We start from the raw sequence: 13,712 nt of genomic DNA, 5'->3' as shown, positions 1-13,712 counted from the left end.
TTGGTGCATATTTCTTTTCTGTTAGATTGCTGAAGAAAGCATTTGCAGCTTCTGTGAAGCTACTGTAGACGTGTTTGTATGCATGCTTCGGACCTTGAGTTTATTGCTCTTTTTAGGGTGATAGATCCAGAAATAATGGCTAAAGCTTTTCTTCATTTAAAAGACGCTTCTCACTTGTACCAGTGTAAATCAGGTGTAATTCAATTGAAATCAAGTGAAACCAATTGTAAGTGAGAGGAGAATGAGATTCTTAGATTTCAAGTTGTCAAGTACACACAGGGTTAAAGTGGGAAACTTCATGGAAGAATCTGCAATGTCTTAAACCCTGCTGTGTATATTGTGTGGTAGTGCCTGTGATTTATTCTTGGGTATATTAAAAGGGTAGAGAGTAACAAATTGGGATCCTAGTTAGACAATTTGTTCTGTTTTCTCAGTAATACTAATAATTAATGAATTAATAACACTGAATCCTTTATTAAATACAACATTTAGAACTTCTCTGAGGCCGCAGATAAAAAGTGCTTATGTTATGCACTTAGGCACTTCTAAATTCTACTATGGTGTATTCCGTACAAAACAGACTCTCTGCAGCATCAGAACAGCTGCAGTTCTTTTTAATTAAGAACACACTGAATCTGCAATAATCTGGATTTCTCCATTGGGGTCCTCAACTCAGTCTTTTGATCTATCTACTTCTGAACCAAGTTACTGTATTGTGCATGAGTGTTATATTTTTACTATGTGGGGATAACCACATTTCCCTGATGCACCTTGATTGGCTGGTAGACTCTCTCCTTTATGGCAACTGATGTTTGTGGGTTAGTCACCACTGGCTGCTGCAGAAGGATGTAAGCAGTGACACTCTTGTGGAGAATTGCCTTCTTGCTGGTACTGATTGGATAGTGCAGCTGATGGGGATTACACAGCTCTGGGTCAGTTACTCCGTATTTGGTACCAGTGGAGGGAAGGAAGCATTTCTTTATAGATGGGCTTTAGTATTTGCCCTTTAGAGGTGGGTGGCCAAAACATAATTTTAAACAGTCCACTAGACTGATATGATGATTTAAAAAAGTATTCACACCAATAATACAGAAATGGCAATCTGTGGTAAACACAAACTGTTAATATGTTTGAAGCAATTTACTGTTGGGTTCATCACATGGCGATTAGTTTGACTTTATGTGTTGACATATGACCACACACAAGTCAAGATAATATATTTGATAGCAGTTGTACAGGAAGTGGATGTAGCTGGCTTGTAATGCTGATACGCTCTAGTTGTTGGTCAATTCCAAGGTGCGCGTGTGTGTGTATGTGTTTTTTACAATGCTATCAATTTTTAATGTGCTGCTGATCTAGAAGTGAAAATTCATTACTTTAGCAAAATCAAAACTGACAGCTGGAAGTATTAAACTTTCATATCTTGTTGGAGGACAAAATTGGAAGCATTTTACTCTGCCTGGAACTCAAAATATTTTTAAATTAAAGAAGATAACTTCTGATGACTATCTCACTTTCAGCTGGAGAATGTTAGGGACATAAGAGATCATATTGCAAACACTGCTTTTGCACCAATATCTTGCACCAAAGTCTGCTTTCAGTTGCATCTGTACAAATCCACTGAAGTCAGTGGATTTCCAAGAACTGATTAAACTTTCCAAAACAAAACATCACCTCTGAGCTGACAAAAAATAAGGAATTTCAACTCAAAGGGCATTTCCTTCTTTGAAGTCATAAGTGCTTGAGAACAGGAGCATATGATGGAAATACCTTCTCAGTCCTAACCATATTTCACTCTTAGGATAACATGAATAATTTTACAGCAAGTGGGTTATGCCATAGAGTTCAGTGGGACTACTTCAGTGAGTAGAATTACTGAGGTGCTTAAGTTTTGCAGTATTGGGCTCTTAAGTTGTGAGCTCCTCAGAGCAGCGACTGTAATTTCCTTTGACTAGTATAATGCCAGTCACATTGTCCTGCCTTAACAAATAGTAAATTTCCTTTTTTCACAAAAATAAAAGTCCAGAATTAACATTACAGATGAAGGGCAGACTGAATATTTAGAAGTATATAATATGTGAACAGTCTCCTTTGACCAGATGACTACAAAGGCAGTAGTAGTCATGGAGACAGTTTGGCATGCTTCAGGAGTCTTCACTTCATGTTTCGTCAAAAGACATCATCCTTGATAAAAGGGGAAGGGGAATCCTTAAACACTGGGGGACCAGGCCAGACCAGAAGTCACTGAGCTGTTTTTGAGCTTTTATTCATCATGTGTCTAGAAATAGGTGAGAAGATTTGAGGTACAGGCCACTTAAAACTTTAGTAATTTAAAGTAATTTAATTTCTTCAGTCTTTATGGATTAATTTTACTAATCTAATGGAATGGAAGCTGCTGGCTTTTATCATGCTTATCATTGTTCTGTCTTTGTTAATTGAAAATGCATCTTTCAAATCCTTATCATGGATATAACCCTGAAAACCCTAGCCAGTTTCTAGGAGCGACCTGTAGAAGACACTGTGCTAGTTGTAGGGAGGAATGAGGAGGGACTCTTGGCTTAGAGCCAGTTAAGACCACTTACCATTTTTGGTGAACCAAAAATATTTTTTTTTCAGGTTTAACTTCTCTGTCTTCCTGCAGGTACTTTTGAGGCCAAGTTTTGAGACCACCTGTCAGTGGATTTCCCTCTTTGCACTTACAAAACTGCAGCCTCAAAGAAATTGCAAGTGCAAAATTATGCTTGCGTTTTGCAGGTGCTAAAAGGAAAGACTGGCTTTTGTAAATATGGCCCTGTATTTGAAAAACACTTCCCTAAAGCTTCTGCTTGGAAGGGCATGTAGAACATGCAGCAGGAGGAGCATTGTAAATATGACCCACACTGTGAATCCTTGGAACTTGATACTATATAAGTAGTAGAAGTAGAAACATATATAAGTAGAAACATACTTACTGGTGCCTAGTTTAAAGCAAGAAATTTTCATTTGTGAGCAGGAATTTTTCTCTCATTGCTGGTTAAATTGCTACTTGTAAATTGCCACTGTGGGGATTGAACTTGGGATCCCTGAGTTAAAAATCATGAGCCACTACTACATAGCTTTAGGACCAGATCCATTAGGTTGGAGGCAGTAGCATACTCATAATCTCTGTACATAACCTAGACACTAAAGAGAGAAAGAGAACTAACCTGCGTTAGTGTGAGTTACATAAATAGTGGAAGCCACAATCTGCTGGTAGAGTAAGGCAGTAGCAGACAGGATTTGTGGGTTCTGTTCTCAGCATGGCCACGGACTTGCGTGAGTTTGTACAAGTCACTTATCTCTGTGCTGTAGTGTCTCAGCTGTAAACTGTTATAAAAATTGTCCATATGGAGCCTGTGCCTTCAGGTTCTTCTGATGAAAGGTGCTGTTTAAGTGGTAATGGTGGTCGTGGTTGCAAGAGTCGTCCTTTGTGTTGTCTTTGAAATTATGTCTTATTGACCATAGAATGCCATCCTACTAGCTATTTTTTTTTCACGTTTGGATTTTTATTTTGTTTAGCTGCTCATGTTTCTCACCTGGAGAATGTGTCTGAAGAAGAAATGAATAGGCTGTTAGGGATCGTGTTGGATGTGGAATATCTCTTCACCTGTGTCCACAAAGAAGAAGATGCAGATACAAAACAAGTTTACTTCTCCCTGTTCAAGGTAAGATGAAGATTTTTCTCAAAATGCAACATCATACAATTGTATTTCTGCAACCTTAGATACACATGTAGCATCTTGTCATATTTTTCATTCATTTGTACTTACATTAATTTTATTGTCCTAATGGACCATTATATTTGTATTGACTTAGACAATTTGTAGGGAGGCTCTCCTTTTTCAAAGGTAGTAATAAGGTTTTTAATTTTGGACTAGATTCTACTACCCTTATGTTGTATAGTACCTGACTTCTGAAGTCTTCCTAATGATTTCAGAGTCTGGGCCAAAGTCAGCACCCGTTTGGTATTTGTTTTCTTTCCAACCATCAGCAGCATCTTCCTTAATTACAAGTCAGAAGAAGAGCCAGTTGACAATGAAGCTACTTTAGCTATATACACAGGCTCAGAACAGCCTTTCTTGGTGCATTTCAGAGGGCGAAGCAATTAACTCTGAAGTTAATTTAGCTGCAAACTTAGTTTATTACATGTACTAGCAAATATTTCAATAATAATATGTTGTACCAGTACAAATTTCACTGACTGTCAAGTGTTTATATAAAGATGTTAACCATTTAAAAATAAAATTGTTTTTTGATAGCTTTTGAGGAAGTGCATCTTACAGATGGGGAAACCTGTGGTAGAAGGGTCTTTGGAAAGCCCCCCCTTTGAGAAGCCCAGTATTGAACAGGTAAAACAGAATATGATAATTTCTGTGAACAATGACCCTGCTGCAGTCCACATGAGTGGATTTGGGCAATGTGTGAATATTAGTTCCCTGCATCATTTGGAACAAAGGTGAATCTGAGGTTTGCATGAGGATGATTTCCCCTCCAGCCCCTGGGAAGGGCATTTTGGTTCAGTTATTGAATTATTTTTCAGAGTGGTAGCCATGTTAATCTGCATCAGCAGAAACAAAGAGGAGTCCGTGTGCCACCTTAGAGACTAACAAATTTATTTGGGCATATGCTCTCGTGGGCTAAAACCCACTTCATCAGATGCATGGAGTGAAACACACAGTAAACAGTGTGTGTGTGTGTATATATATATAATACAGCAAATGAAAAGATGAGAGTTGCCTTACCAAGTGGGGGATCAGTGCTAATGAGGCCAATTCAATTAAGGTGGAAGTGGCCTATTCTCAACAGTTGACAAGAAGGGGTGACTATCAAGAGAGGGAAAATTACTTTTGTAGTGCTAACGAGGCCAATGCAATCAAGGTGGACGTCGGTCATTTCCAACAGTTGACAAGAAAGTGTGAGAATCAGCAAAGGGAAAATTACTTTTTGTGGTGACCCATCCACTCTCAGTCTTTATTAATTTGCAAACTGGACACCATCAAATTAGGCCTGAATAAAGACTGGGAGTGGCTGGGTCACTACAAAAAGTAAATTTCCCTCTGTTGATACTCACACCTTCTTGTCAACGGGCCACATCCACCCTGATTGAATTGGCCTCATTAGCACTGACCCACCCCGCACTTGGTAAGGCAACTCCCATCTTTTCATATGCTGTATGTATACACTGCTTACTGTATTTTTCACTCCATGCATCCAATGAAGTGGGTTTTAGCCCATGAAAGCTTATGCCCAAATAAATTGTTTAGTCTCTAAGGTGGCACACGGACTCCTCTTTGTTTTTGCAGAATTATTTTTACAATTCAACTTACATTTTAATGTAATCTAGAATGTTTTTTCTCAGTTTGAATCACAGGCACCGACTCTTCGGGTACTCTAGGGCTGGAGAACCCATGGAAAAAATATAGTGGGTGCTTAGAACCCACCGATCAGCTGTTCAACCACCCTTCACCATCTGCTATTCAGCCAGTCCTGCTGATCAGCTGTTCGGTGGTGGGAGGGAGGCACTTGGGGGAGGCGGCGGAGCAGGGGCAAAAGAGGAGGAGTGAGGGCATGGCCTCAGGGAAGGGGTGGAGCGGGAGTGGCAAGAGGTGGAGTGAGGGTGAGGCCTTAGGGGAGGGGGCATGAGATCTGGTGCTATTGAGATCAGTGGGAGTTTTGCCATTGAATTCAGTGGGGCCTGGATTTCACCCCAGGATTACAAAGCAGAAACAACTGAAAGAAAACCAACATTAGTTGGTGCCTTTATGAATACATGGATAGATAGATAACATACACAGAAACTGAGATTTTGATTCAGCAAGATACATAAGCATGTGCTTATCTTCAACCACACGAGCAGTTCTGTTAACTTCAATGAGACTGCTCACATGCTTGAATACTATGCTGAATCAGGGCCTGAATATCTTTCAAGCAATCTGTGGCTTAATGGGAAGTATACTCTTTTCTTACGTAGCCTATTTTAAACTGGCACACTGTGTAAATGTTTCTTTGAGTTTAGCTTATCATAACTCAGTAAAATAACACTCTTCATAGCAGCATTCCTTGTTTTTTAGGACTAATTAGAGTGTACATAATGTTATGTACTAAATTTCTTTTTTCAAAAAAGAATTAGTGTACGTAATATTGTATACTCCTACTCCCTAAAATATACATTTTGTACAGAACTTCTTTTTTAGCAGTAAAGCACTTTAAGTTTTCCTTTTGGTTAATTGGGTTAAGAAATCTCTGTGGGTTGTTACGAGGGGGTAATTCTCTTTACAGTTTATTCTGAAAGGATTTCATGTCAAATGAACAATATTTTCTGCTAAATTCTGGATTGTTATAAAATAAAAGAATCTAAGTCACACATTAAACATTTGCTAAGGCAGCAATGCTATTTTTTTGTTTGTAAGAGTATGAATTGTGGCAGTTTATTTTAATGACACATTTTAATTCTCTTTGAGTGTTTATTAAAGGGGTTGTCAAGGTTCCTTCCCCACTCTGAACTCTAGGGTACAGATGTGGGGACCTGCATGAAAGATCCCCTAAGCTTATTCTTACCAGCTTAGGTTAAAAACTTCCCCAAGGTACAAACTTTGTCTTGTCCTTGAACAGTATGCTGCCAACAGTATGCTGCCAATGTTTAAGCGATTTAAACAAAGAACAGGGAAAGAGACCACTTGGAGAAGTCTTTCCCCCAAATATCCCCCCAAGCTCTACACCCCCTTTCCCGGGGAAGGCTTGATAATAATCCTCACCAATTGGTACAGGTGAACACAGACCCAAACCCTTGGATCTTAAGAACAATGAAAAATCAATCAGGTTCTTAAAAGAAGAATTTTAATTAAAGAAAAGGTAAAAGAATCACCTCTGTAAAATCAGGATGGTAAATACCTTACAGGGTAATCAGATTCAAAACATAGAGAATCCCTCTAGGCAAAACCTTAAGTTACAAAAAGACACAAAAACAGGAATATATATTCCCTCTAGCACAGCTTATTTTACAAGCCATTAAACAAAAGAAAATCTAACGCATTTTCTAGCTCGATTACTTACTAACTTTACAGGAGTTGTAAGGCTTACGTTCCTGATCTGTTCCCGGCAAAAGCATCACACAGACAGCCCAAACCCTTTGTTCCCCTGCCCCCTCCAGATTTGAAAGAATCTTGTCCATTTTGGGTCAGGTGCCAGCGGGGTTACCTTAGCTTCTTAACCCTTTACAGGTGAAAGGATTTTGCCTCTGGCCAGGAGGGATTTTATAGCACTGTATACAGAAAGGTGGTTACCCTTCCCTTTATATTTATGACAGGGGTAATATAAAGAGTGAAGTGATGTGTATACGCAGTACAGGCAATTCATGAAGAAATAACACACTGTATAAACAGGAGTAAGATAGAAGTACTCCAAGCTCCACCCACACTTCAAAAGTAGCTGGAAGTTTTTGCTTGCATGATCCAGAATTAAATATTGTTAACAATATCTCTCCTTAAATCTTCATCTGTAGTCTTCAGCGCTAATGCTCATCTGCACTGCTAGTGTCATTGGTGGGTCTCGGAGTGATGGGGACATGCATGCCACCCTTTCCCCCTCCGTGTGGGTGAGGAGGAGGGAAAGGGGGGAACTTAGGCTCCCACTGGTGCCTCTCTTCCCTCTTGGGGGCAAAGGGCATGGCTTGGATCTAACAGAGTGTGAATTCTGAGCCTGTCCCACCCTTCCCTGCTGCCATTGGATGACTGGGATGAGGGCAGACCCCTTGTTTGGCTCCCTCCTGCAGAGATGGGGAGGAGGAAGAAAGGGTTGTTTCTGCCCTCTGCTGACCTCCTGAAACCATTTTGGCATTGTTCTGTCATGGGGATGATTGCAGGAAGCATACGCCTCTCCTAGAGCTATTGCTTTAGTCTGTCTGCTGACACCAGAATGCAGAATTGGAATGGATTTCCGTGAAAGGGTGCCTTTTCAATCATAAGGAATAGAAACTCTTTTTCTTAAGTGAAAACTTATATTTTGCAGAAACAGGAAAGTGTTGGTATGACTCACCAATGATTCGGTTGGTCTGACCCTGTGAGTTTAATGAATCCACGACTACATGGTACACATACAGTATTGGGGGATACAACCCAGAGACTTTGTTTCTGAAATGCAGACTTCCACCACATCCGCTAACATGTTGATGTATATACTCTTTGCAGGCTAATGCCACAAATATTTAATCAGATCTGAATTCCTTCCAGCAGAAAACTGTGTTACACATACACACTACTGTTGATAGACATTTCTATTGTGATAACACCTGGAGGTGATAACGCCAGGGCAAGGTTCCATTGTGCTAGGTGCTGTACAAACATATAGTTAATGACAGCCCTTGCCTCAAAAAATGTACAATCTAAAGGACAAGACATAACAGGTCGGTGAAGCAAACAGTAAGTGGGCTGAGTGTGGACAATTCAGTGGCAGACAGATTGTGCCAAAACATTCTGCTAAGTTTGCATGCAGTTCTGGCCAGTCAGTAACAGTAATCACAGTTGGTCATCTGCCTAGTCTTTCTCAGATGGCAACACCTTAGCTAGCATGTTACATGCTTTGCTCAGTCCCAGAGGGAAATGGAATCAAACACACTTGAGCAGGCATAACTTTCCATTTAGCAGAACCAATACTTTGGTTACTCCTCTGACAGGAGCAAATATTTCAAACGACCCAATATGTGTTTTTTCTGTTTTGTAATATAAGTTCCATTATAAGAAAAAAAGCTAATAGTGCTCACAGGGAAAAAGGTTATGCCTGAATTGTTAAATAATCATCACTTTCACCGTCTGTTTTAAGGGAGTGAATAATTTTGTACAGTACAAATTTAGCCACCTACCATCAAAGGAAAGGCAAACGATAGTTGAACTGGCTAAAATGTTTCTAAACCGCATCAACTACTGGCATCTGGAGACACCTTTGCAGCGAAAATTGAGATCACCTAATGATGACATTGCTGGCTATAAAGTGAACTATACAAGGTAACTATGCTTCGCTTCAGTTTTCCCTTTCAGAATATAGGCGCTGATTCTGTAGCTAGATGCGCCAACCCAGATTTCTTACAACCACTGTCTTTACCTGTAGACCTACTGGCATCAATGAAGTTCCATGCTATCATAAGAGGCCCATGCTGTCACTTCTATTTACAGAAATGGGGCTGTATTTAATAATTACTCTTAATCTGATTGGATGCTTAGTGGAATGTCAGGCTTCATTTCATGCACTATACGTTCATGAAGCTTGTTGTTTAAAAACCTTTAAAAAAATTTAGACATTTCAAAGCCTCTGTTTCAAACTGAAGTATGAGAAATGTGCAAATTAACACCATCTTTAAATATCTGAGAGCCAACTGGTTACCTGACATTATTAGATTCCTTAAAATGAAAATTCATGTGTGTATTTTCACCACTTCCATCAGAATTCTAAGGAATGACTTATTAATTGGAAAAAACTAATATATTTTAATTTCTGTAAACTTATTTTTCTTAAAAGGTAGTATAGTTTCTTTTTGGATTAGCAGCGGAGATGCTACTTAGTCTTCTGTAATAACAAATGCTCCAAGGAGGGGGTTAGAAAGGACTGCAGTTCAAGATCAACAGAGCTCTCTGTCTTTACACTGATCATCTTAATTTTATCACTTTTACAAAACTTCAATTCCATCAGCTGTATTAAAGAGGAAAGGCAAAAGTTTTCAGATAAAAAATTAATATTCCTAAGTTAATAAGAATAATTTATAATGTAATAGACTTCCCTAATAGACCACCGTATTGGTAGTCTTTATTCCCCCATCTGTTTGTGACAGTGATGACACATATTATTAGTGTGCGTAAATGAGGGGATATGATATCACTTCAGACTTAAATCTTGGTTATAAAATTGACTCTACATAGTCAACTGTACTGCTGCTTACCCCCTTCAGTGCCACAATCCATCCCCTGGAGAGATGTAACACAAAATGCTGTATTTTTATATTGGTCTGCTAATAGACTATACAGAACCCTTTATGGAATGAGTCACTTGTAAGTTAAGGAGAGTATTGGGATTAGATTTAGTGAGAGAAAGTGACTTGGAGAAAGGGAGGGATGGAAAGTTTAGATAAATTTGGTCAGTCCTAATAAAAAAGTGAAATTCCCCCTGCACATATGCTGTGATAAGGTATGTCTGATATGCTCCCTCATTCAGTAGCAAGAGTGTTTTACAGGGTCTGAAGTTTAGAGAGAGTTTGGGAAGATCATGAAAGGAGTTACCCAATTTTCAGAGAAATGGCAGACCATGCAAGTGCTACTTCGCTGTATGTGCAGGGGACCTAAAATGGATTTGTATAGTCATTTTGTCTTCTTTTGTTGCTAGTAGTTTTGACACATCAGGTTATTCACAGGTTGAGGTAATTATCTGGCTTTTTTGCTGTAGGTGGCTGTGTTATTGCAATGTTCCCCAGTTCTGTGACAGTCTACCTCGATATGAAACCACACAGGTTTTTGGGAGAACTCTGCTACGCTCTGTCTTTACTGTTATGAGACGGCAACTCTTGGAGCAGGCTAGACAGGAAAAAGACAAGCTTCCTCAAGAGAAACGAACACTAATCCTCACCCATTTTCCAAAGTAAGGAGTAACTGCTCATCTTCCTTTAAGATGGTTAACTAGCAATATGCAATTTTGTCTTGAGATGCAAAAATGCTTGTTAGAACAACTAACTGGTTACATCTGCAACAGAAAGACTATTTACTCCGATGTTCAGTGACAAATAGATGTTACACCAGCCCTCTGCTGTCACCTGCACTACACATAGTCATTTGGTACATTCATACCTTCTACTTATATTTAATACAGGGGCTGTATCTCTTCGAGATGGAGTTTTGTTTTGTAAGTAGGGCTGTTTTTGTTGCCAGAGGGGTTGTTCTCACTTTATACTGGAATTTATGATAGGATACTGTTTCTGTTTCTTTTTCCTTTTCTTTAGACCACATAAATACCTAAGGGCAGATCTACACTACCGCGCTACGCTGGAGCAGCTGCATCGTGTCTGGTGAAGATGTGCTATGACGACGGGAGAGTGCTCCCTCGCTGGCATAATTACTCCGCTGGAAGCGGAAGCTATGTTGGCGGGAGATCATCTCCCACTGACATAGCACGGTGTGGATAGCGCTTTAAGTGGCTGTAACTTGCGTTTCTCAGGGGGTGTCGTTTTCATACCCCTGAGCGATGTAAGTTACATTGACTTAAGTGGTAGTGTAGACCAGCCCTAAGTAGTACCATACATTTGTTCTCTATCAGTTTGTTTAGCTCTGCATCTTTCTATGCTCCTTTGCTGTAGCAAAGAAAAAATTAGTGTATTGTACTACTGTCATTGGAGTAATATTCACAGATCCTACTTTGCTTTCCATTAATGTATTTGAAATATAGTAACAGGACACAAAGTTGATTGTTTGGAATAGACCTAGATGGAATCATTTATTAAAAGAGATAAGGTAGGTGAGGCAAAATCTTTTATTGGACCAACTTCTGTTGGTGCAAGGTACAAGCTTTTAAACGCAGAGTTTGGGTCTGATCTGAAGAAGGGCTCTGTGTAGCTTGGAAGCTTGTACCTTGCACGAACAGAAGTTGGTCCAGTAAAAGATACTGCCTCACCTACCTTATCGCTCTCATATCCTGGGAGTAACACAAGTACAACAACACTGCAATCATTTATTTAAAGACAGACTGATCGAGGTGAAGATGCTGCTACCAGCCCCATAGTCTCCATATTAATGACAACCAATTCAACATATCTATATAATAAAATTCCAGGATTGTCATTCTGTCTGTGTGTCACTCTGAAGGCTAGAATGTCTGTTGAGTCAGTGTGAAACAATGGAAACAGCTACAAAAGAGCTCTTTTTGTTCAGAATTCCACCAAGTTCAATCATCACTGGGATTCGTGATCTGTTACTATCCAATTTTTAAATTCTTAGGCCTTTTGGCTTTATGAATTTCACCTGTGTGACAGCATAGGCTTTTGGCTATAGTAAGGCATTTATTTATGCTATGCCAAGAATCCTAGACCATTGTGATATCAGAGGTAACTCAGCCTATCACTACCCTAATTCTACAGCTAATTTGCATATAACAATTTCATTTGCTGTGTGAGGGAGTCTGCACAGATAGTGGATTACTTAGTAGTGGATAGTGGCTCAACTGGCACACCCATGTGACAGCACAAGTAGGGTGACCAGATGTCCCAAGATTCTCAGGACAGTCCCGATATTCAAGGCTTTGTCTAATATTGGCACCTATATACCCCCGTAGCCCCGTCCTGATTTTTCACACTTGCTATCTGGTCACCCTGTGCATGGGCTTTCAGCTACTAGTATTCCAGTATTCAGTACTAGTTGCAGCTTCTATCAGAACTGACAAAACAATAATATGCCGACTTTGAAGTGGGTGGGAGATATGTCTAGTCTCAGAACTTTGTTGAGGTAATTGGTCCTTAATTTCAAATGAACTTTATTTTTTAAAAATGGACTTGTTTGCACAAAATAGCACAGACATTTAAAAAAATAATTTTTTTTTATTTTATTTTTTGCAAAAGTGGCTCTGTTCTCCTATTGATATTTATAAAGGTTCCTTCTCCATGGAAAGAACGGGCTATACAAGGAAAGTAGTGAAACTGACCAAGCAAAGTGCTATGCAGCCATGTTGGTGCTAGGATATTAGAAAGACAAGGCAGGTGAGGTAATAGCTTTTACTGGACCAACTTCTGCTTATGAGAGAGACAAGCTTTCGAGCCAAACAGAGCTCTTCTTCAGGTGTGGGAAAGATATTCCCAGAATGACAGCAAAATGAAAGGTGGAACAGATTGTTTAGCACAGGGGTTCTCAAACTTCATTGCACTGTGATTCCCTTCTGACAACAAAAATTACTACACAACCCCAGGAGTGGGGACCAAAGCCTGAGCCCACCCACGCCCCACCACACTGGGCCGGGGAGCCCCCACTTCTGGCCTTCAAGCAACTCCACCCTCCCCTGAATCTCTTCAAGCTCATCATCTGGAGCAAACTCCCCACAGACAAGGACAGAGCAATTTGGAGTGGCACCAGACCCTGCCAGAACAACAGATGCAAAACCTGCAGACATATCTCCACTGGTACAATGATCAACACCCCCCACAACATACCTTTCAAGATCCATGGATCCTATATGTGCTTATCACAACATGTGGTGTACCTCATACAGTGCACTAAATGCCCCAATAGGAACCATGTGGGTGAAATCAGATAATCATTGAACTCACACAGGAAAATGATAAAAGACAAAAACACCTTCTCAGCTGTGGGTGAACGCTTTTCACAAAGCAGTCACTCAATATCTGACCTATCAGTCCCCAACCTCAAAGGAAACCTGCAGAACGCTTTCAAAAGATGAGCCTGGGAGCTTAAATTCATAACTCTGCTAGACACTAAAAATCATGGATTGAACAGAGACACTGGATCTGTGGTTTATTACAACAATCTGTAACCTACTAACCCCTTTTTGTCCTATGGCTGCAGAGATGTTAATGGGCCACTCCACCTTGAATGGTCCCTTACAATATGTGCTACCTACTTATTCTGAACAATCTGTTCCACCTTGCATTTAGCTGCGACCCTGGGAGTACCTTACCCACAGAGCTCTTCTTCAGGCGTGGGAATGTCTGCACT

General features: G+C 39.9%; 1 protein-coding gene across 11 annotated transcripts in view; it reads left to right on the top strand.

The window, feature by feature from the left end:
• The window catches only part of KAT2B (lysine acetyltransferase 2B), a 65,988-nt gene that overhangs the window by 16,801 nt on the left and 35,475 nt on the right, over positions 1 to 13,712 (top strand). For all 11 annotated transcript variants that reach the window (XM_043540940.1, XM_043540937.1, XM_043540938.1 and 8 more), the window contains 4 exons: positions 3,538 to 3,683; positions 4,278 to 4,367; positions 8,836 to 9,017; positions 10,447 to 10,638. In XM_043540940.1, the coding sequence (XP_043396875.1) occupies positions 3,579 to 3,683; positions 4,278 to 4,367; positions 8,836 to 9,017; positions 10,447 to 10,638 (569 nt within the window). In that variant the 5' untranslated portion in view covers positions 3,538 to 3,578. The remainder of the gene's footprint in view (positions 1 to 3,537; positions 3,684 to 4,277; positions 4,368 to 8,835; positions 9,018 to 10,446; positions 10,639 to 13,712) is intronic.

The sequence above is a fragment of the Chelonia mydas genome, chromosome 2, assembly GCF_015237465.2.
Source record: "Chelonia mydas isolate rCheMyd1 chromosome 2, rCheMyd1.pri.v2, whole genome shotgun sequence".
NCBI classification, from domain to species: domain Eukaryota; kingdom Metazoa; phylum Chordata; order Testudines; family Cheloniidae; genus Chelonia; species Chelonia mydas.
Note: the sequence above shows the minus strand (reverse complement) of the source record. Positions and strands in the feature narration are given on the sequence as shown.